This window comes from Clytia hemisphaerica, unplaced genomic scaffold (genome assembly GCF_902728285.1).
Source record: "Clytia hemisphaerica strain Z4C2 unplaced genomic scaffold, Clytia hemisphaerica genome assembly, whole genome shotgun sequence".
Taxonomy (NCBI): Eukaryota; Metazoa; Cnidaria; class Hydrozoa; order Leptothecata; family Clytiidae; genus Clytia; species Clytia hemisphaerica.
The window spans coordinates 188573-209963 of NW_027103850.1; the positions used below are offsets into that span (position 1 = coordinate 188573).

General features: G+C 35.0%; 1 protein-coding gene across 3 annotated transcripts in view; it reads left to right on the forward strand.

Annotated features, from left to right (window-relative positions):
- The window catches only part of LOC136807586 (armadillo repeat-containing protein 3-like), a 32708-nt gene that overhangs the window by 1506 nt on the left and 9811 nt on the right, over positions 1-21391 (forward strand). The window contains exons 1-23 of one of the 3 annotated variants that reach the window (XM_067064171.1): positions 872-891; positions 1094-1164; positions 3836-3953; positions 4276-4470; positions 4929-4979; positions 5391-5479; positions 6240-6312; positions 6897-6986; positions 7210-7277; positions 7521-7592; positions 8073-8156; positions 8588-8618; positions 10009-10076; positions 13531-13615; positions 15428-15646; positions 16280-16346; positions 16712-16784; positions 17193-17332; positions 17742-17910; positions 18547-18674; positions 19175-19273; positions 19547-19777; positions 20283-20445. In XM_067064171.1, the coding sequence (XP_066920272.1) occupies positions 1114-1164; positions 3836-3953; positions 4276-4470; positions 4929-4979; positions 5391-5479; positions 6240-6312; positions 6897-6986; positions 7210-7277; positions 7521-7592; positions 8073-8156; positions 8588-8618; positions 10009-10076; positions 13531-13615; positions 15428-15646; positions 16280-16346; positions 16712-16784; positions 17193-17332; positions 17742-17910; positions 18547-18674; positions 19175-19273; positions 19547-19777; positions 20283-20445 (2364 nt within the window). In that variant the 5' untranslated portion in view covers positions 872-891; positions 1094-1113. Of the gene's footprint in view, positions 1-871; positions 892-1093; positions 1165-3835; positions 3954-4275; positions 4471-4928; positions 4980-5390; positions 5480-6239; positions 6313-6896; positions 6987-7209; positions 7278-7520; positions 7593-8072; positions 8157-8587; positions 8619-10008; positions 10077-13530; positions 13616-15427; positions 15647-16279; positions 16347-16711; positions 16785-17192; positions 17333-17741; positions 17911-18546; positions 18675-19174; positions 19274-19546; positions 19778-20282; positions 20446-21391 lie in introns of those variants that run through there. The other 2 variants (XM_067064173.1, XM_067064172.1) reach the window with 2 other exon arrangements.

Sequence of the window (21391 nt, forward strand, 5' to 3'; positions counted from 1 at the left end):
TTCCCCAGCTATGATGGACTTTGGTCTCATTATATTGATCACATTATATTATATTTGAAACCGTGGTGCAGTGGTAGAGCATCCGGTTACGGTTTGCAAGGTTGTTGGTTCAGCCCCCAGCCGGGTCATACCAAAGATTCTCAAAATGGTACTTGATGCCTCTCTGCTTGATGCTCAGCAATCAAGAGAAGGATCAAGGGTAAGTGGAGAAATCCAGGGAGAAAGAGTGGCACCCTACCTTTGGGTAGATAGCTATCGAAAGAGGAGCCTTCGGGTTAACCCCGACTGCGGTCGCAAACTTACTATATTTGAAAGCATTACTGATACTGGTTGAAATATTAAAAAAAAAAATTAAAAACATGAGGTTTTACACTGCCATTAGTTGGCTGATTTTTTAAAAGTATGTGCATGTCGCAGTTAGTTTTCACATGATTAGCACAGCTATCGTAATTATACCACAAATATCTTGCTCGGGAACACATGAAGTGCTCCGGAATCTTCCGGTGTTCTGGAGCACAAAAAAAGCACTTTTTGCTCCAGACGTTTCCGGAAGTGCCGGGAGGGTCCTATGGCTGGCTGGGAAATCTAAAAGGCAACTTTTGTAAGTCGTTAAAGTTTTTTGAATATCAAAGATTGTTATGCACTGATTGTCCAATCCCATAAATGACTGAAGTGCTGTCAGTAATAATCTATGAAAAGAACAATAACATTGTCAGCATTGTGACATTATGTAAACATATTACGCTAGGAAAATCCGCGAGGAAAACACGCTGCCTAGCTTAACATTTTTCCCTCTAAAGTTAGGGGAAATCAAAAGTAATCTATATTTTACATATGGGGAAGTGGAAGAAAGATTTACAACATTTAAAAAGTTTCATTTTGGGGTAAGGAGTAAGTATTGTGAATTTATTTCTGTGAATTAGTGTAGATCTATCTAAACTTTTTTTTGATGTTCGCCCTGTTACTCTATTGATTTTGGTGAGTGAATATGAAATTCTTTTTGATTTATTTATTTATTTGCTTTCATTTTTAGGGGGATTTTCAGCCTTGTGTTTTCCAAAGTTTGCAACTTTCTTATTTCATTTCTTTATAGGTGATAAAGAAAGTTTAAAAATGGGAAAGAAAAAAGGAGGCAAAGAATCTGAAGTCCCTTTGAAAGAGGAGGCAAGTGTATATGTTTCATATTGAAGAGTCAATATAGCATTCGATATTGTTTGGACTTACTTGTGCTGCAACTTTTCCTATTATTATTTTTGGACCTACCTCCGGGTACCCCGGTGGAGGTTATATAAATTAACCCATGTCCGTCCGTCAGTTTGTTTGTCTGTTCATCTGTCTGTCTGTTACCAGCTTTTCTCAGGATTGGCTCATTAGCTTTTTCTGATTTTTTGCACAATGATGCAAAATGGCAATGCCTAATATGTGACGGAGCCCGATTTTTGAGAAAAAATTTATTTGGGCAAATTTGGGCCAAAAACTACCTAAAAATAGGGTTTTTTGGACTTTGTGTAAAATCCTGTCATTACTTTTTTCTGATTTTTTGTACAAAGATGGAGGGCAAGATTCTCTAAAGAATGGCTGAAGTGGTTTTTCCCGGAAAATTCGCCTTAAAAAACGGATTTTCGTATTTTGGGGAAATTTCCTTTAACCAAATAAGAAAATATAGCTTTTCTCAATGTTGACTCATATTTTTTTTCTGATTTTTTGCACAATGATACAAAATGGCAATGCCCAAAATGTGATGGAGCCAGATTTTTAAGGATAATTGTCTTAAAGGCCTTTGACACAGTACCTCATCGTCGTTTATGCAAGAAACTATTAGCATACGGCATAGAAGGTCCGATAATGTCTTGGGTAAAATCATTTTTAAATGGACGAACCCAATCAGTGAAAGTAAATAAATCATTTTCGACAACGGATCACGTGGTTAGTGGTATCCCACAGGGTAGTGTCCTTGGACCGTTATTGTTCGTTCTTTACATCAACGATCTTCCTGAAAGAGTGATATCATCATTTATACTCCTTTTTGCTGATGACACCAAAATCTTCCAAGAGGTCAACACTATCGAAGACTCTATTTCCATCCAACAGGATATAGACGCGCTAGTCAAGTGGTCGAAAGAATGGTTATTAAATTTCCATCCTGACAAATGTCACGTACCAACAATTGGCAAATTCTCTGACATCAAACATGCCTATCCATATTATTTGGATGGAAATCAGCTTGAACATGTTTTTGAAGAGAAAGATCTTGGGATTGTGATCGACTCAGAACTTACATTCGAGGAGCATATTGCAAAGCAGGTAAAGAAGGCAAATTCAATACTAGGAGTGATTAACAGGAGCTTTGAACATCTGAATCCATCCATCTTCCTAGTACTATATACTTTGTTTGTCCGTCCGCACTTGGAGTATGCTCAGTCGGTATGGTCACCTAAACTTCGAAAATATGTTAATTTGATTGAGGGTGTACAAAGACGCGCCACAAGACTCGTGCCTATCTGCAAAGATATGTCCTATGAAGAACGCTTGCGCATACTTGACCTCCCCACGCTTGAATTCAGGAGACTCTTTTGTGATATGGTCCAAGTATACAAACATCTCCACTACTACGATAAAAATACTCTTCCAAGTAAATTATCGACTCGAACACGTCCGAACAGGAGACACAATGATGAGCGGATACCAAATTTTGGTAAAGATGGATTCCGAGGCGCACAAACCAACTCGTTCTTTTACAGGAGTATACCAAACTGGAATAGATTACCAAGATAAGTTGTAGAGGCAAAGACTGTCAAAATCTTTAAAGAAAGACTCAACGAAGCTTGGAAAAAACATCCGAAAAGATTCGAGACAAGACAATTGTACTCAAGATCCGGTTCTCAGAGGCCCTCGTGTGCCTTGAACTTGTATACATTATTATTATTATTATTATTATTATTATTATTATTATTATTATTATTATTATTATTATTATTATTATTATTGTTTGGGCAAATTTGGACCAAAAACAGCTTAAAAGGTTTTTTGGGCCTGAATGGTTTAAGTGATTTTCGTATTTGGGGAAATTCCTTTTTACCATTTTACATTATTCAACACACAAGCTTTATTTTTCCATTCTGAATTTTTGTACAATTATTGTCACTTTTTTCTTATTTTCATCTGATGTTAATGTAGGTCCATTCAGCATGTTGCTTGTTGATGTGATTTTTATGCAACAAATTTAATTTATTGTTCTATGGGAAGACCTTCAGAAAATATGGGTCAGTCGGTCAGTAAAATAAACTTGATTTTTTTTTAATCTACAGTCTGATCTTAAAATTTGTGACGTTTTGAAACATTAGACTTTTTTCCCTTTATCAATGAGCAACTATAGTGTTATTTCCATTGTTATATTTTTACTTCATTTATTAAGCTCTGGGAGGAATTTACACTTTTTCAACTTGTTTAGTTAAAAATATCTGCAAAAAACTCATAAGGTTTGTTCTCCAGGTTTGCAAATTCAATATTATTATTTTTTCAATTTTGGAAAAAAACAGGGTCGGTCGAGCTCGTAGAATAATAAATTTAGTTGGTTTTGTCTTATGATGTTCATGTGTTAAGATATCAGTTTTTACACAAAAACCTTATCAATTTTTGTTAATTATTTTTCATTCATTTGTTTTGAGGTAACTAATTTTTTTAAACAGAAGTCCTAAAAAATCCCAGAAAAGTCCTTCAAATTTGTATACTTTTGCCTAAGATGAGTGTTTTAGAAAAAGGCTTCTATAATTTTGGCAAATTAGACAGGATGTTTCCTCTTATTGCTACTTAAATTTTCTTGCTTTCTTAATAGTTTGACCCCGTTGAGTTGGTTACAAAGAAACCGCAAACAGTCACTTTAATGCTTCAATCTGCAGAAGAAAGTGTTCTACAAACTGTTTGCGATTCTCTTTACAAATATGCTGAAAAATGTAAGTAACAGTAAGAAAAGAAAATTCGTTTTATGAGAACTTGATGGTTTATTTGAATAACGAATTACTACAGCATAAATTACTTACTTCAAACAGTAAAAATGGGATATTAAATTACTTTTTCTCTAGACAACCTGCTTGTAGCGAATAAATCAATTAGATAACATTATCATAAAATAAAATTTATGGTTTAAGTATTAAAAATGGACTGTCACTTTCTCCTAAACGACTATTATTCATATCAAAAGTATAGAAGGACAATTTTTCTAAATCTCCAACATAATAGACCAGTAACAAAAGCTATGATATGTATCTTTTCTAGCTCAAGAAAACAAGGCCCAGATGGTCAATCTAGGTGTTTTGGAGCATCTACCAAGACTGATCAGTCATGAAGACAAATTGGTCAAGCGGTCTGCCATAATGTGTATTGGTTCTATGTCTTCTGAAAATTCATGCAAAAAAATTCTCAGAAGAATTGGATGTGTAAAGCCACTACTACAACTGCTCTCTCCAGATGGTAATTATGCCATTCTTCATTTTTCAGAAAATTAGTTATTTTAAAAATAATACTGAATATATTATAAGACCATTAATGCAAGCATGTAATTTAAATTTTAGAGAGTGCTTGATTTCAACAAAATGTAGCAGAATCATTTGCATAATTAAAGAAAACACACTAATGTCATTTTCACACCATGCTGAACAATTGTTGAGTTTAAAACAAATATTTAAAATTCTTATAAAAAAGGAAAAAACCCTATTTTATAGAGTTTCCAAATGTTTTCTTAACCTACAGAAAGCGATGGTGGTGTATAATGGTTTAAAAATATTTTTCTATATTTACTATTGAAATATAATAGATAAAATCATAATTTTACGCATGCATTTTCTTTTTCTTCTTTTTTTTTCTTTCTGAACTTTTTGTTCAAGGAAGAAATTCATCCTCATTTTTTTCATTTTAATTTATTTTTGCAGAGGAGATCATTTGCCATGAATTCTCAACTTTGGCACTTTCCAATTTAGCAGGTTAGCTTTTTATAACATTGCTTTTGATTTACATTTCAAGCACCATAATAAGACACTTTTATACAATTTTCTACTACTATAATGCCACCTTACCTAATGCACCTATCAACCCTTTGCAGCAATGCACTGGCAATGAAAATACAAGGAAAATTCTTTGCGATAACTATCAATTGAGCTATTTGAATGCTAAAATAGTTTGCACTCCACCGCAGATCCAGGGAAATATGCCGCTCATACGGCATGAAGTTTTGGCAGGAATTTGCTTGTTTTTTGTTTAAAGTTAGTCTAGAAATGCCATGCGCTGAGAACAAATTTTGAAAGGTATATATTCTAATTATCTTTGAGGAAATCGATACTAAAGCGCTAAGTGATGGTACTTTATTAAATGATTAAGGGATACTAATTTTTCAGAGACATTCACCAGTAAAATTGAAATATTTGAGCAAAATGGATTGCAACTTTTGGTCAATCATTTGTCATCCACTGACTGTGACGTACAGGTATAGTTGCTTCAATTAAAATGGGTATATCGAAAAAGGGTATTTATATGCATAGATTGATTATTCTTCCTACCTATTTGGACACAAGTTTACCCACTGCAACAATAATTTTTTAATTATTAATATCTATTCTATTTATTCAACACTTAGTATCTATTGCATGACCTTTTCACTATTGCAATTATCATAAACTCGAGGTGCATGATAATCAATGGCAGGAGCCTGAGATTTAGTAAATTTGATTTTAGTCCAATGATGAAATGACCCTTTTTGCTTCAACCTTTTTAAGTAGTATATATGGGTTTTTAAACTATTTTCTCAATGTGTGGTCCCTTGGGATTTCAAAACCAGTTTTGACAGAGCCGTAAAAAGATATCTATGGAGCATTGAAGGGGGTAAGGTCATTTTAGCCTAGAGACCCTTGGAAAGTCAATTTTGGAAGTTCCTTATTGACAAAAACTGATTGTAGTGTACCATCTGATTACTGTAGCTTTTTTAGCTCAGCAAAAACTGGTTTTGAAGACCGGAGGGACAATATAATGGGAAAATAAATAAAAACCCATCTATACTACTTGTCAGAGTCAACTAGGACCGCTATCAGACTATCCCTTTCAAAAACGGAAATGTCGGAAAATATAGCAGGCTACTCCATTTCTAGCAAGAAGTGGTCCTGGCTAACATGGAGAATTATTGCAGATGAAAAAGGCTGATAGATATATAATTATAATAATCTTATTTTGCTTTGTTTGTTTTCGTTTAGAAAAATACGGTTCATGCTGTCAGTCTCTTAGTAGAAGAATTCCAAAATCGTGCTGCAATGAAAGATTTACACGGTAATAATTTTTTATAATAAAGTGAAAAGAATTGACCAATTGAATTCAAATCTGTTGTCTGGTACCTATCTTTTATAGAGATGTTGTGATATATTTATCCATTTCTTTCATTCTTTCTTTCTTTCTTTCTTTTATACATCATTCACTGAGTAGCCTTTTTTAAAGTTATTTGCTAGAATCAGTTCCAACATACTAAATTCCCCATAAAATTTTATAATCAAAAACGATTTGTAAGTGCTCCAAATTAGGTTGTAAAGGTAGAGTTTTAACTCTGAGTTTTAACGCTAGACTTAAGACTTTGGACCTTAAGGATCTGAGGATCCGAAAGTTCAAAAATGGTCCGGTATGGTTCAAATATAGCCTAGAAGCCAATAAATCCCTCCCAGATCGAAATATTCGATAAAATTAAGTTGAAGGCCCAAAATTGACATTCTCGCTCGAACTTCAATTTTCGGAAATGGTAAAATTGCCAAAGTTGCCAATATGTTATGGCACCGATTGAAGATACAAAATTCTCATACTTCGTTGGCTATATGACAAATACCAATCACTTAAATTGTCAAAAATTAATTTTCATTTTTTAGGCTTTGAACCTCTGTTGAAGTTGTTAGATTCTGACTACCCAGTTATTCAAGAGTTGGCACTTTCAACACTTATTACTTGCTCACAAGACGGTAATAATATGGCTGGTTTTTGTTTACAATCATTTGTTTTGACCTTGTCAATCCAGAAATTCGAGTAAAGTTTACTAAATAATGCTCATCAGTGAAACTTCTTTTTTCTATAATATTTATATTAGTAATGAAAGAAGACTTCTAATTGCAGACCTGAACCAATACTCTCAACTCATTGACTCAAATTACTTTTAATTTCCAGTATTTTATATTATTCTTCTAGCTGAAAATCGAGGTGCTCTCAGGGAATTGGAAGCCATGAATAAATTGGTTGATATTATTGGAAACGAGGTATTGTTAATTTGCTGTGTTTTAGTTAATTTGGTAACTTTTGGATCTTCTTTTTCTATTAACCTGTTCTCACGAGATGTTCTATAGTAACTTCATTACACCTCGTTTTTCTAATCATAAAGTTTTTTATCCTATTTCTTAACTCGAATGTGATATTTTTTCAAGTTAAATCTGTTTATTCGTCATCAAGCAAATTTTTACGACTCGGCAAAATATTTCTTTTTCACTTTCTATAATAACAAGACATGGAGTGATTTGCATATCCTGGCTTTACAGTGCTTAGCTAATTTACTGGAAGATACTGAAACACTCAGGGTAATTATATTCTTTTCACAGAATATTTTCTTCAATCCTCTAGAAATGTATATTTATTGCTTGACTGGATTAAAACAAAAATTTAAAAACTCATGAAACAATTTTTATATTTTTTATGATAATTGCTTGATTAAGTCTTTAAGAAAACTTGAATACTTATTATGTTGAAACACTAAATAAAGTGTTAATTGCAAACTCCAAAGCAAATACTATATTAAATGTTCATCTTGGTACTACTTGTTGCGGCTCACTTGACTCTCTCGTCATGAAGTTCTGAGAAGGCTGGAACAGTTTTTTAAAAATTTGTAGATTTCGAGAAAATTAGTTTTAAAGAGAGAAACTTTGTGGTGCACCCGGTAGAAGGGAAGAAAAATAATTCTTCTTTTAAATAGCAATGAATCTTTTTGGGTCGGCAGGTTTGGAGGTAGAGTTGGTTGGGTGACTTTAATAATTTAATGATAATAAAATAATTTTTTTTAGGCCATCCAAACGACTGGAGTTTTTGATAAATTATTGGCTTTCATAACTGGTTCCAGCAGCAGTCCAGAAATTCAACAATTTACAGTAAGTAGTGCTACTAGAGAGTCTTTTTTGATAACTTCACGTACCTTTTACACCCCTGTGTCACAGACCCGCTAACCCCAACCCTCTGGAAAATTTGACAAAAATTTCCTCCTCATTGGGAAAATACTCGGGAATTTCAGCCCCACTGGGAGATTGACTTTGATTTCATCTCCACTTGAAACTCAATTGTTTAAAAATTGCACTCCAAAACTAACCCACTGGTTTTTTAACCTTGGAACAATAGAATCTCTATCCCCATTGAGATTTTCAATAGTAATTTTCATCCCCACTGAGAAAAACTTTGAGACAGGGGTGTCCTTTTGTTTTCTGTAGTTTTCAAGCTATTGAAATTGCATTGATTATTGACTAATTCCACCACGTAATATTTTCAAAATTATCCACCCAACCTTTCCTTTTGTTTTACTTTATAGATGATTGTTATTGCTGCTGCGTCAAGATTAGGTATGAGGGATGAGTTTTTTTTTATTTCCATATTTTTTGGACCTACCTCAGAGGTCCTTTAAATTAACCCTTGTTTGTTCGTTCGCCCGTTTCTTTGTTACCAACTTTTCTCGGGATTACCCACTTAGTTTTTCGGATTTTTTGCATAATGATGCAAAAGGGCAGTAGTACACAAAAAGCGATAATGCCCAATTTTCTAAAAAAAGTTTTTAGGCAGAATTGCTTCTTTATTTTTTTCTGATTTTTTGCAGAAGGATAAAAGGGCAAGGTACTCTAAAAAGTGGCTGGAGATTTTAGTTTTTTGGGGAAATTCCCTTTTTACCGTCTATAGGGAAATCACGCTACACATAACATTTAACCCCTATAAGATAGTTATGTACAGTATCTCATGGTTGGAAAGTGCTAGTAATTTGAAATTTCGGCCAATGATAGATAAAATTTAAATTTAACTTTTTTTGTTTTTACCCAGTTACATACATACGGTATTTTACAGATCAGAACATAAGTAATGGTCAATAAAAGAATAAACTTATTTTCAAACGATATCTTGTGCTTTGAAAGTGCTATGAACTTGAAGCTTTGACCATGACATTGATAGATAATGATAACGTAAATCAAACCAACAATATATAATGTTCAAAATATAATGTCCTTTAACACAAAAAGTATAGACAGCATAATGCCTAAATTGGACCAAGTAAAAAAATTTTTAGTAAGAAAATTTTTGATTTCACCTTTGGAATAGAGAGGCCAGAGAAATTTAATGCTTTCTGGTTTTAATAAATGGTCGAAAATCGGGGCAGAATCTTGTCCGAAATTGTTGTCCATTTCTGGACCATAAAGCCAACCAAAGTGGACCCTTCATAATCTACCAACTACCTTATTGGAACTAATTTTCGCGGGTTTTAATTTTAGCGTTTTTTGCGGTTTTTCGTCAAAATCGCGAAAATTTGATCCCGCGAAAGTTTTTGAGAGTTGAAAACCGCGAAAATTAATTCCCGCGAAATACAATTTTTTCCAATTTTATCGAAAAATTTGAAAAATCCCTAGGAAAATGAAAGAAATTTGTCCAAAAAAGGGCAAAACCGCGAAAATTAAAACCCGCAAAAATTCCAGAATGGAAAAAACCGCGAAAATTAAAACCCGCGAAATGCAATTTTTCGGATATTTTTTTTCGACCACGAAAATTAGTTCCCGCGAAAATTAGTTCCAATAAGGTAGACTGACACCGCTAGAGTGGTTCCAAGCCTTCTATGATCCGATCTAGGACAACCTTTTTGCAAGGACAACTAATCGGACATAACAGGACCATGGGGAGGAGGGCAGTGCACTTTTTGTACATTTGACTGCCTGGTTTTTATATTAGGTGCGCTTTTTTATTGTATTGTAGAGGAAAACAGGAGGATTTTCAATGAACAAGAGACAGAGAAAACGTTGATTACACTTCTGACGTCTGATGTAAGTATTGCAATTAGAAAAGTTGATGATGGAATCTTTCCATTGGGCTCTTCCAGAAAAAAAATTTATATGGGGGTGGAGGATAAAACAATTTTCAGTGATTTACCCCCGAACAAAGTGACTTTTGCCCCCCCCCCGGACAAAGTGACTTTTGGCCCCCGGACAAGCATCAGTTGACCCGAGGAGGATGAGGATGAGGATGGAGACATTTCGTTACCCTCGGTATTTCTCCCTTATTACGAATACTTTTATATAACTTTGCTCCTCCTTGCCTTGGTTTCTTACATTTACCATGGTAACCTAAACCCAGGTATTCGTCTTAACATTGAAAAATTGAAATGTTTTCATTATATATACGTTCTTTATTTAACTTTTAAATCCATCAAAGTTTTAGTTCAAATTACATAAGATGAAAAAGAATATTAGATTAAATTAACATAAGACCTATACTAAGTAACTTTATATAATAATCCTGTCGATTTATGAGAGGTCATCATTTGGATTTGGTGGAACTGAGGCTGGTATTGGTCAGAGTTATTCCATACTTAGGTCTTTTTATCTCCAAAATGGATACAGCAAGACCTCTCAAAGATCTGGCAATATTGTAGATCAAGCTCAAACCTGCATAAAATTTTAAAATGGTTTCATCCGTTGTTTTTCCAAGTGGACTTTGTATCAGACCAAATCCCTCTGTTATTCCAAGTATTAATGCCAACCTAATACAAATTGTACGAATTTTAACTTGGTTTTTGATATTCCGTAACACTTGTCTCGTTCGATTACGACTTTGGTGGATAATGCGCGCGATCACGACGAGTGTGAAAACGCAGGATAAGTAAGAGATGGTTGCAGGTATGTAATAAGCCAAAATGCGGGCGGAAGAATCTCCTATCCAGCACGCTTTGACGCCATAAATAAAATCATAAACATTGGTTTCGTTTATAACGATGAGGATGATGATCAAAAGACTGGTGCTGACTATACACGTTACGAATGAATTTATCGCTCTGCGTCTGATTCCCCTCTGACTTAACCGCTCTATAGTCAGTGTAGTGAACGCTCTGGTGATTGTTAAACACATGTAGACATTCCAGACAGCGATGTTGATTAAGCTCCAATGTAATGCAATACTGAACCATTTACATGCTGGAGTATTCAAGTTTACCAGGATTGAAGCCAAGAAGATGAGGTCAGATTTGAGGAGCAGGAAAATGAGTGCTGTGATGTTGAAGGTGCCAGTATTGAAGCGTTTCTTTGGTAACTGAAGGTAGCATCGAATACTGGCAATGTAAGATACTAAACTGATGGTTGTTCCGGAGATAGAGATGACGAATTGCGCTTCAGCAACATTCTTCGTCCAAGAGAATTCATGCTCTTCCTTGATACATATCTGTACACCGTTTGCCGTTGGAAGGTATTCCCGGGGTTGCAATATTTGACCTGTCTTTACCATTGAAATGGTCAAACTTCCAGAGTTTTGCTCAAAACTTGAATGATTTAGTTCAATACGTAAACATTGGCCTTGTAAGTGATATGATTTTCCTCGACAATAGTAAGAGCTGGCTACCAAATCCATTTTTTCATACACAATTTCAACGGCGCTGTTTAGAGGATCTTTGAGGCTGAGTCTTCTGGTATTTAGTTCCTGACATAAACAATTAGGTTTGATAATAAACTGTTGATCTAAAAACTTCATCGGCTCGGTGCAAAGTCCTTGAATGGAGTATTGGTGAAGCTGAAAGCCATGTATTTTTGAAATATGGATACGCCCTGTCGTTACAACCAGTTTTAGAGATGATGAATGGTGGCTGATTGATGACATTACGATGCTTATCAATGTCTCGTTGAAAGGAACTTCGTATGCACTCATTGAACTATTCGAATAAATCAGAGAATAGGTTTGAAGAAGGTCCAAAAGTTGTACTTTGTCTGATTCAGGGAAATCTTTTTTGAAAATGAGATACCACCGGAAAGGGCAGGATTTCGGACATTTTTGGCTGTCTTTTACAGAGATGACTGTGTTCTTCTTGCAGCGGTTTTCAATGAGTGTGAAGCCAGGACCGCATGTGTAAGGAACGCACGAGGCGAGTTGTGTGTTGAAAACCATATCTGCTGGACAGCTTGCTTTAATATTTTGGAAATAGTTCAATGTCAATGTTTTCGACCAAGACCTTCCAGCCACGCGTATCTTGAGAATGCCACATTTTTTACAGAATACATTTTTGAAAGTCTCATAATGGTCTTCATCTTGGCTAAGAATAGTGAAGTTTGAGAGGAAATAATGGCATAGGTTGGCTGTAACTTTGTTGCATTTACTTGTTACACATATCCTGTTATATCCCTTACTGTTGTCTTCGTTGAAACTTAAATCACATTGAAAAAATTGATTTTGAAGAAAGTCTTGTAGTGTTCGATTGAATATTTGTACACATGTTATGTCTATTTCAACATCTGTGAAACTTTGGATGTCGTTGCAGCGTGCACAATACATGTTACGGTACAACATATCATCAACACCCATCACTGGTAATGTGTTCACTTTCTCCGTACCATGCCCTTCGCATTTTTCTACCAACCACGTGTTTCCTTTTTGCCGGCACCGATCGGTCATCATTAAGGAGAAATCAAAAATTAGGTCATGACATGCCATTTTTTGATGCAAAGGTGGCGAGAGTAATCTGGATGTGTAAGTTTCCATAGCTACCGGCTTTTCTGCTTCCCACAGGTAATCAAAACAGCAATTCGTTTGGCCAATGCATCGCTCTTTATCGCAACTACACGTTCTGTATGCAGAGGATGTGGTACATAGATTGGGGAGCAATTCCTCAGGATCATACGTAATATTGTGGTATTCTAGAAACTCCTGTAAAGGAAAAACCGTGTTGATCTCATCGCAATGAGCACACGCTATCAACATTACAGCTAATATATTCCAAAGCATCTCTTTAGGTCCTTCCAGCTTGCCCCTGTACTTCCAATAATGAAGGGTGACTCGAAAATTCTAATTTTCCCTCTCTGTCATTATCTTGATCTTTCTCCCCTTCTGATGAACCTTTTCAAAAAAAAGATAAGAAACCAATTTATATTCTTAGCTTGAAGAAGAACACTGTCAAAGAACACTGTGTTTTTAAAAACAAGATTGAAGCGAACCCAAAATATCTGTTAACCACTTCAATTACCAGTGGCGGAGAGCAAGTACGTCGGAAACATGCGAAGGAGTTCTACGCTCGTTAAAAGACAATAAAATTGCAATTACAAATCTCTTTCTCTGATAGGTTCGACGTGGTCTAAAACCGCCTATGATCTCCATTGATAAAATTGATTAGTTTTTCTTGAAAAATTAAAATATCTTAAGTCCTTGTACCAACAATTTTATCCTTTACCCCAAGGAAATATAAACATGTTATGATTGAATTTTCTCTCTGAATCTTCATTTCTTTTCAATTTCTTTTAGAACATACAAGTTTCAATCAGTGCTGTTAAAGCGATTGCTGCGTTATCAGAAAATCTATCGTCTAGAGATAAAATTGGGAGATTGGGTTGGTTATTTGGTTCATTTATGTTTTACAATGTCCAGGGCTGATTCCTCCTTGATTGGTCTGCTGTTTATGTAATTCCTGTTGTTGTTTTTCAGCTTTTCTACTGATCTTCCTTTCGCTCGTCAACCCTCCCTTTTTGGTGAGCTGTAACCCAGCCGGCACACAACGTTGTTTCAACGTTACATTTAACGTTATATGGACGTTGTGAACGTTAGATAAACGTTGAAACAACGTTGTGTGCCAGCTGGGAAGAAGCTTGATGTTAATCTAAAAGGAAACATATAAAATATTCTCTTCTATCTATGATATTTCCAGAATAGCTAATCAAAATATAATATTTAATGTTTCTCTGATTTCCGAGCATATTCTAATTACGTTTAAAGTCTTATAGCCATAGCCCCATAAGAGAATCTGCCCAGGTTGGCGCGCTGCTTTGATTTTTTTATCCAGATTAGTTAAAATGATATACTGTACCGGACATGGCAAAAAAACGTTACCAAAATTAAAAACTTGACATAGTCCTGTCAGGTTGTCAGAAATACTTTTAAATTACTGGACATGTTCTATAATGTATAAAAAAAAGTTTCTGAAAGTTTTATTTTCAAAAAGCTTTTTTTCTAAAAGATACACGCTTTTTTTGGAATCATAGAAAAAACACTTGTTTATAAAATTAACGTCAAAATCTTTTTGACGTTTTTGACCTTAAAATAGCTATAATAGTTACAAGATTTCACTACTCAACTAAACGAAATCGATCATCGTTTCGTTTCGTGACACATCTCTTAGAATTAACATTTTTTGGTGGAAACTCCTGAATTGATATGTGCAGATAATAAATCGAAAAAGTTTCCACGTTTTTCCATGCAAGTCTCGAGAAAATCGACTTAAAAGTCGTTAAAATTGCCTTTAATCAAGTTTATCGATTTTTATCGATTTTAATGAATAGAACGCGGTGTTTAGATCATGAATTCTCATTTCATAACATGTTTTGTTTGTAAAAACCAATCGCCATTTAATCGTTACATTATGAATCGATAAAAGCCATAAAAACATAGGAAAAACAGCTAAAATCGGTTAAAATATCGATTAAATAGTCTACTTAAGCTCGAAAAACTTCGAAACAGTCTTAAAAAATGATCAGATTGGGCTGAAACTTTGCACACTTGTTCTTAGATAGAATAGTGCCTATTTTCATTTTTTCAAAAATAAATGATTTTTAGGGTCTGGGAATGAGTTAAATTTCACGAAAACGAGGCTGAAGCCTCGAAGCTCACTGTAGACCTTAAAAATGATCTGATTCTTCTGAATTTTTCTCAGTTGACCTACGAGTGAATAGTTGTAGATATATAATTTCATATTTTGAAAACTTTGATTCTTTTGGGCCTGAGAACTGGTTTTTCACAAAAACGAAAGTGCCTTGACTTTGCTGAAATTTTGCTCAGTTGAACTTTGAATGAATATTTTAATTGTAGATTCCAAGAGAACGAAGCTCTAACTTTGAAGTAGTCTGCAGACTTGAAAAATGGTCTTATTTGACTTAAATGTTTTTCACTTCTGCAGTGGGACTCGGTAACTGAGTCTTTGTGATTGGTCAGAGCAAAACAACGGCACTGAAATCAAGGGCCAATCATAAACATTAACATTAAAACCCAGTCGCTTTCGCTTCTGTTTTCAAGCAAAAAGCAAGGTGGGTTTGATTGTTTTGGCTGAACAACCAGGTCAGATCGTCACATTCGCCATACCCCTTTAGAGCAGAGTGCGGTATGCGCAAAATGAATGATCTGTTTGAGATAAATTTTTCTCCATTTCTAGACGGTATTCCTAACATAATGAAGCTTCTTAGTCACGAAAATGAAGAGGCTAGAGAAATAGCAACGTTAGCTTTATCCAATTTGACCAATGCAAATCAAAACAATTGCAATATCTTAATGGACAAGAATTCACTTGATGTTATTGTGAAATTATTATCGGACAAGAAATATGAAATACAATCAAATACTGCAGTCCTTCTCTCCAACCTTGCAATGAATGGTATGATTCTCCCGGTCAACTCTTTTGGTCAATTTTTTTATGATAAGAACTCTCGTTAGAGATGGAACAGGTGTTAAACTTAATGATGGACAAATATCATAAATTATTTCTACCGCTGTAAAGACATGAAATTTCATGAAGTGAGAGTTAAAAAACTTAATTTTGTAATCAGGAGGGGGGGCTTTTATGGTATACGTCTATACAGGGCAGGGGGTGTCGGTACTATACTAAAAGGGCTTTTAAGAATTTTTTGCATACTGCCACCCCACTTTAGAGAAGTGGTATTTTAGTACTCGTGTACTAAAATCTTTGGGAACATTCTGATACAGAGACCACCCAATTTTGGTCTTCCCAGAACAAATTTTGTCTTCTCGGGACCAATTTTCTCAAAAGTGTTGATATTTGCAACATGATATTCTTTGAATACTATAATAATTGATACTTTTAAAGGTTGCTGATTTATGAATTCAGCAAACAGTTTATGACATTTGACTGACTGCAAGAATAATTGAGACCGACCCCCTGGTGTAATCATGATTTTCTCTAAAAAATTATTTAAAAATCTTAAAAGCAATTATACAATTAGTGAGGACTGTTCGAAGGACTTAAATTGTACTCGACTTGATTTTTCAGAAAGTTGGAGGAACGAAATCAAGAAACATGGAGTTGTCAAAGCTTTAATGGAACCTTTAAAATCAGAGTGAGATTTCTTGTTGTGTCTTTTCTTTTGCGGGTATTCCCTTGACATTAATTTACAACAGCCACTGCCGGTTTGTTTTTTCCCGGGGGAGGGGGAATTGGGCAAAATGGGTGTCGGGTATTACGAAAATCGACTTCCTCAAAGAGTGATAAAATCTGGTAATTTTGAGCTAAAAAATGGAGCAAAAAAATCTCTCCAAGGGTCGTAAAAACGTCGAAATAGAGTCTCTCAAAGGTTCTATTTTCGAACTTTGGCTCGGACATGCCCGTCACCTCGCAAACCTAGTAGCCCACCAGGTTATTTTACCAACATACTTATTAGCGAACAACTAAAATATATCGAATTTACTTACAATTGTATCACAGAAGCGAACAAGTCCAGTTGGATGCATGCCAAGCGCTAGCTGCTTTCCTGTGTGATGTTGATGCTCGAAACAAGGTGCGTGATCATCTTTTTGTCTAACTTTTCTTTTGACATACGGAGCTGTTTCTTGATAAAACGTCTATCTAATACAATCAAGGTCATCATATTTGAGAGAAACTGTCCAATAAGGCTCAGAATATAGCCTTAAAGTCTATAAACACTTTCCACTTTGAAATATTCGATTACATTTAACAGATAGCCCAATAGCGACTTTTTCAGACTTTTTTAGCCGAACTTCATATTTCTAAAAACGAGGAAATAAACAAAATTCTTAATGTATTTCGACGCAGATTTTACCTTCGTCTTTATTCACTCATCATCAATTTCATCAAGGAAGACCATAGATTTTTATTCGATTTAATGAAACGAATGCTCAATTTTACAACCATAGAAGTCACTGAGAACTCGATCTTTAACTTTCAGTTATTGACATTGGATGAAGGTATCCTAAATGTTGTCAATCTTTTGAGATCACCCAATGGTTCAGTACAGCGCAATGCAGCATGGGTACTTGCAATGTGTGCTGTTGATGAAAATATTGCCGAAGAAATCACTAAATATGGGTTAATAAAAGATTCTTCTTACTTTTTCAATATTTTGGGATACTTCTTTGTCAAAGAATGGGCAATTCCATTTATACCCATATAAGGGGTAGACGAACATTGCCAGGGTGTAATCCGAGAAGAATTGCCAGGGGGTCCGGAGTGTTTTTCCAGTTTCCAGTATAAAGTTATATTCCAAAATTTCCAGATGGTTCCAGACTGATTTTAGCTCGTCCATTCTCACTTAAAAGTTAGGAAAGGAATTTTCCAAGGGTTTTTTTTGAAAATTTTGCCATTTTCCAGGGGGAGCCACACATTTTTTGACGTAAAAAGATTTCATCTAGAATTTATAATGGAACAGGCCAATGTCCTTTTTAGAACTAGTTTTTTGAATATATATTGTATGACTTTTTTTTTCTTCTTCTCTCAGAGGATTAGAGTTGCTTCAACAAATTCAACATTCATCAACACGTAAGAACCCGGTTGTGGATATGGCATGGTCACGTCTCTTGAATAACAATCTTCCCGCTAAATATGCCCTGACTGGAGAACTTGGATTCGATAACACATTAGAATCCCTCTTCTTCGACGTTGGCAAGGTATTATAAAGTGTAATAATTTGTTATGACGTCTTTACTAATTATAGGAACTTATAAGCCACGTGGTCTAGAACTGTCAATAATGATTTTACAATTTGATACTACATGTTTACAAATTCTGCAGTGTTATTATTAAATTCCAAAGTTATTCGATGGCTGTCAGTGGAGTGAGTGGAGTCTAGGTCCTCTTTTCTTTTCGTTTTTTGAGATGACGCCACGACGCCTATATTCTCAGACATCTATGGATAGAACCCCCCCCCCCTTTAGAACTGCTCGTTAATGCACTTGCTGGTTTCAATTTACCGTCATTTCATTCGTCATTGATTCAGGATAACAGAATCACAACTTTTGTTCATTTTTGGAGTTACCTGGATGTCCCCTATAAATTAACTTTTCACTCGTTTTCACTCGTCCGTTGGTCGTTCGTTACCAGCTTTTCTTGGAATTGGCTCATAGGATTTTTTAGATTTTTGGCAGAAAGATGCAAAATGATAACAAGGAATTGTAATACCAAAAATGTGACAAAGTCCGATTTTTCGATTTTTTCTAACTTTTTTTGTTTATTTGGATTTAATGTTTTCTGTTGATCAGTCAGGTAGGTCCATAAAAGTATCACTTGTACTTGTTCATCTTTAGATTCGAGGTGACAGTCAATTCCTGCCCCTGCCATTACTATTTAATGAAGAAGTGAATAATAAAAGACCTGTCATCCTTGTCAACCCAAAGAAGAATGCAACAAGCGGTTCAAACAGTAAACGTGCAAAGTATGTACATAAGTGTTCCCGCTTCATATCAGACACATATTTCATATCAGGACATTATCTGCCTATTGTTATATTTTGCTGATACAAACGAAAAAAATTTTTTCCCTCTTTCTGATCATCTTGCCCCACATCCATGTCAATCCAATGTGAAAAAGCTTGTAAAAAAAAATTGATGAGTCAGCAAACGATATCACTCTTATTTACCTTCTGAGTTGCCTTCTGATTTCTTTTTTAGTTTTATTATAGTAATTTTTATTTTTATACTTTCTTTTTTCGTTGAAAACTGAACTTTCAGTGAACTTCCGAGTGGATTTCTTGGTAGGGGCGCAAAATATCAGCCATAGTATCATCGGAAAGTGTGTTATAATGTTTCTGTAATGTTTAAATTAACTTTTCGGTAGCACATAAACACGTCATTTAGGTTGTATAGGGTATTAGTCAAGGGGTTATATATTAGCTATTAGCTATTACTTACAGTTTTGTTGTTTGTTGTTATTCAGCAAAGATGAAGAAAAACATACAGCTTCGCCGAGCAAACCTGCCAGTGTTGAGAAACCTGAAAAACAACGAACACGCACCAGAAATGATCGTCGAATGAGGTGAGGCATTTTAGATGGTACTCAATGATTCATGTGCGATTCCTTGTAGATATTTAACCCCCTGGATATCCACTTTTGAACAAAAATTGTTAATTCCTGTATATCTGATATCCTCAACAGGGGAGGGGCACGGACTAATCCTGGAAAAGCCCTTGTGTAAATAATATGACGATGTAAATATTGCGTGTCATTAGATTTAGAGTGGTGAACATTGATTCTTCATTTTTGCTTCGATTTTAATTTTAATTTTTTTATTTTCTCGTTTCCATGGAGTAAATCTAGAGTTGGGCGTGACAATCGGGAGGAGCCCATCATCAGTGGTGGAACAAACACTGTATCTGAAAAACCGCTCGTTGAAACTATACCTAGTTTGCCAGCTTTGTCAAAATTTGTGACATCAATCTCAGCGACAGAAGATAAAGAACTTTTGAATATGGTTCAAACAGTACAATCAACTATCGGTGGCTTATCAGATCTCTCTGAGCAAATTACCTCCCTCGCCCTGTAAGAAGAATATTTTAGTTATATTGTATTTGAAACTAGAACTAGAACATAGACTAGAGTCGTTTATAATCCGTACAATGTTTATAATTATGATAATAGTGAGGTTAAGTATACAGGGATAATCGCGACGACGGACGAAAAATAGGCTAGTGAAAATACGAAAATTGATTGGTTGAAACTCACTAGCCTGTTACATTTTCGTCCGTCGTCGTGATTATATAGCTATTTACTTAACCTCACTAATACGATAGTTGTAACGGGGCAATATCAGTTTAATCTAACTACAGTTTTCCTTTTTCATTATTTTTGCTTATTTTCTATTAGTCGCCTAGCATGCCAGACAACTCAGAACGACATCAGATGAAATTTTGAAAATCCAGCTTAACTGCCCTTTTTATTAGACAAAATACCGCAATATTACACACATTTTAGCGGGCTGTGGAAGGGTACCGGTTGTCACTTTCAAAACAGACAATCTAGAAAGTTCATTATTCTTCTCCTTTAGGTTTGTGAGCGATCGAATGGGAGGGAATGTTGAACGCTCAGACTTCACCAATTTCTCTTTCGAACTACACATCAGTGAATTGAAGACTGAACTGGCCTCCAATGTCATCCCTATCGGTCGAATCAAATGTGGAATTTACTATCACAGAGCTCTACTGTTTAAAGTAAGCAGGTTGACCTAAGCAAGGATTTATTATACACTGGATATACAAGTAACAGATTTTTGCCGATTTTTCTCGCTATGTCCACAGTAATGATATTATTGTTCACTCTCCTTCCCTCATTAAATGATTTTTCGAAGCATTTTTATTGCATTCCTTATCGAAAATTACTCATCCAATTCCCAAAAGAGAATTAAAACTGCGAGAGTCAGATTCTTCTACTTAATTACTAATTATAAGTTGTTATGGCGTTTCAAGCTGTGAGAAAGATGCAAAAGACAACACGTATAAGAAATTGAATGTTGACACCGAAAATGTTCAAACTTCAACATAAAAAAACAACCTTGCCACCACGTGCCACCAAAAGACTTTCATACCACAGTGGAACCAAGACACTCAAGTCTTATGTTTGTTAATTTCAGAGTTTTGGAAAGATATTTCCAATCGAAAATTTCGTGTCACTGTAAGAATTTTGTCTGAATTTCTTGTCTAATGATGATTTTCTCATACTAGATTTCACAAATGTATCCGGCTTGGTATGCTAGCCTCATTTTCAAAACTACTTTTTTTCTCCAAATGTACAAAAAGAAAGAGCTAGATAAGTTTTTAAAAATAAGACTGATAAACATTTTTCAAAATCAGACATCTTCGAGCCGCCGTGACAGTTGTCCTTTGCGGACAAAGCTAGATCATCAATTGTTTTCTGAAACAATGAAAATACAATGATCGCTCTCCACCGTTTTACCCGTCGTTTATCCAGTGTATAATAAATATTTGATCTAAGTTATTGTCCCGGGGGGGGGGGGCACTCATATGATCTGGCCAACGTCATGTCCTGCGCTTAAGGGTGGGGTTTTTCAGCATCCCAAAATGCACTGTAAGGATGTGTTTCTGTGAGATTGCACTGCAAGGGTCGAATTTTAAAACAAATTCAAAAAAATTGTTAAAA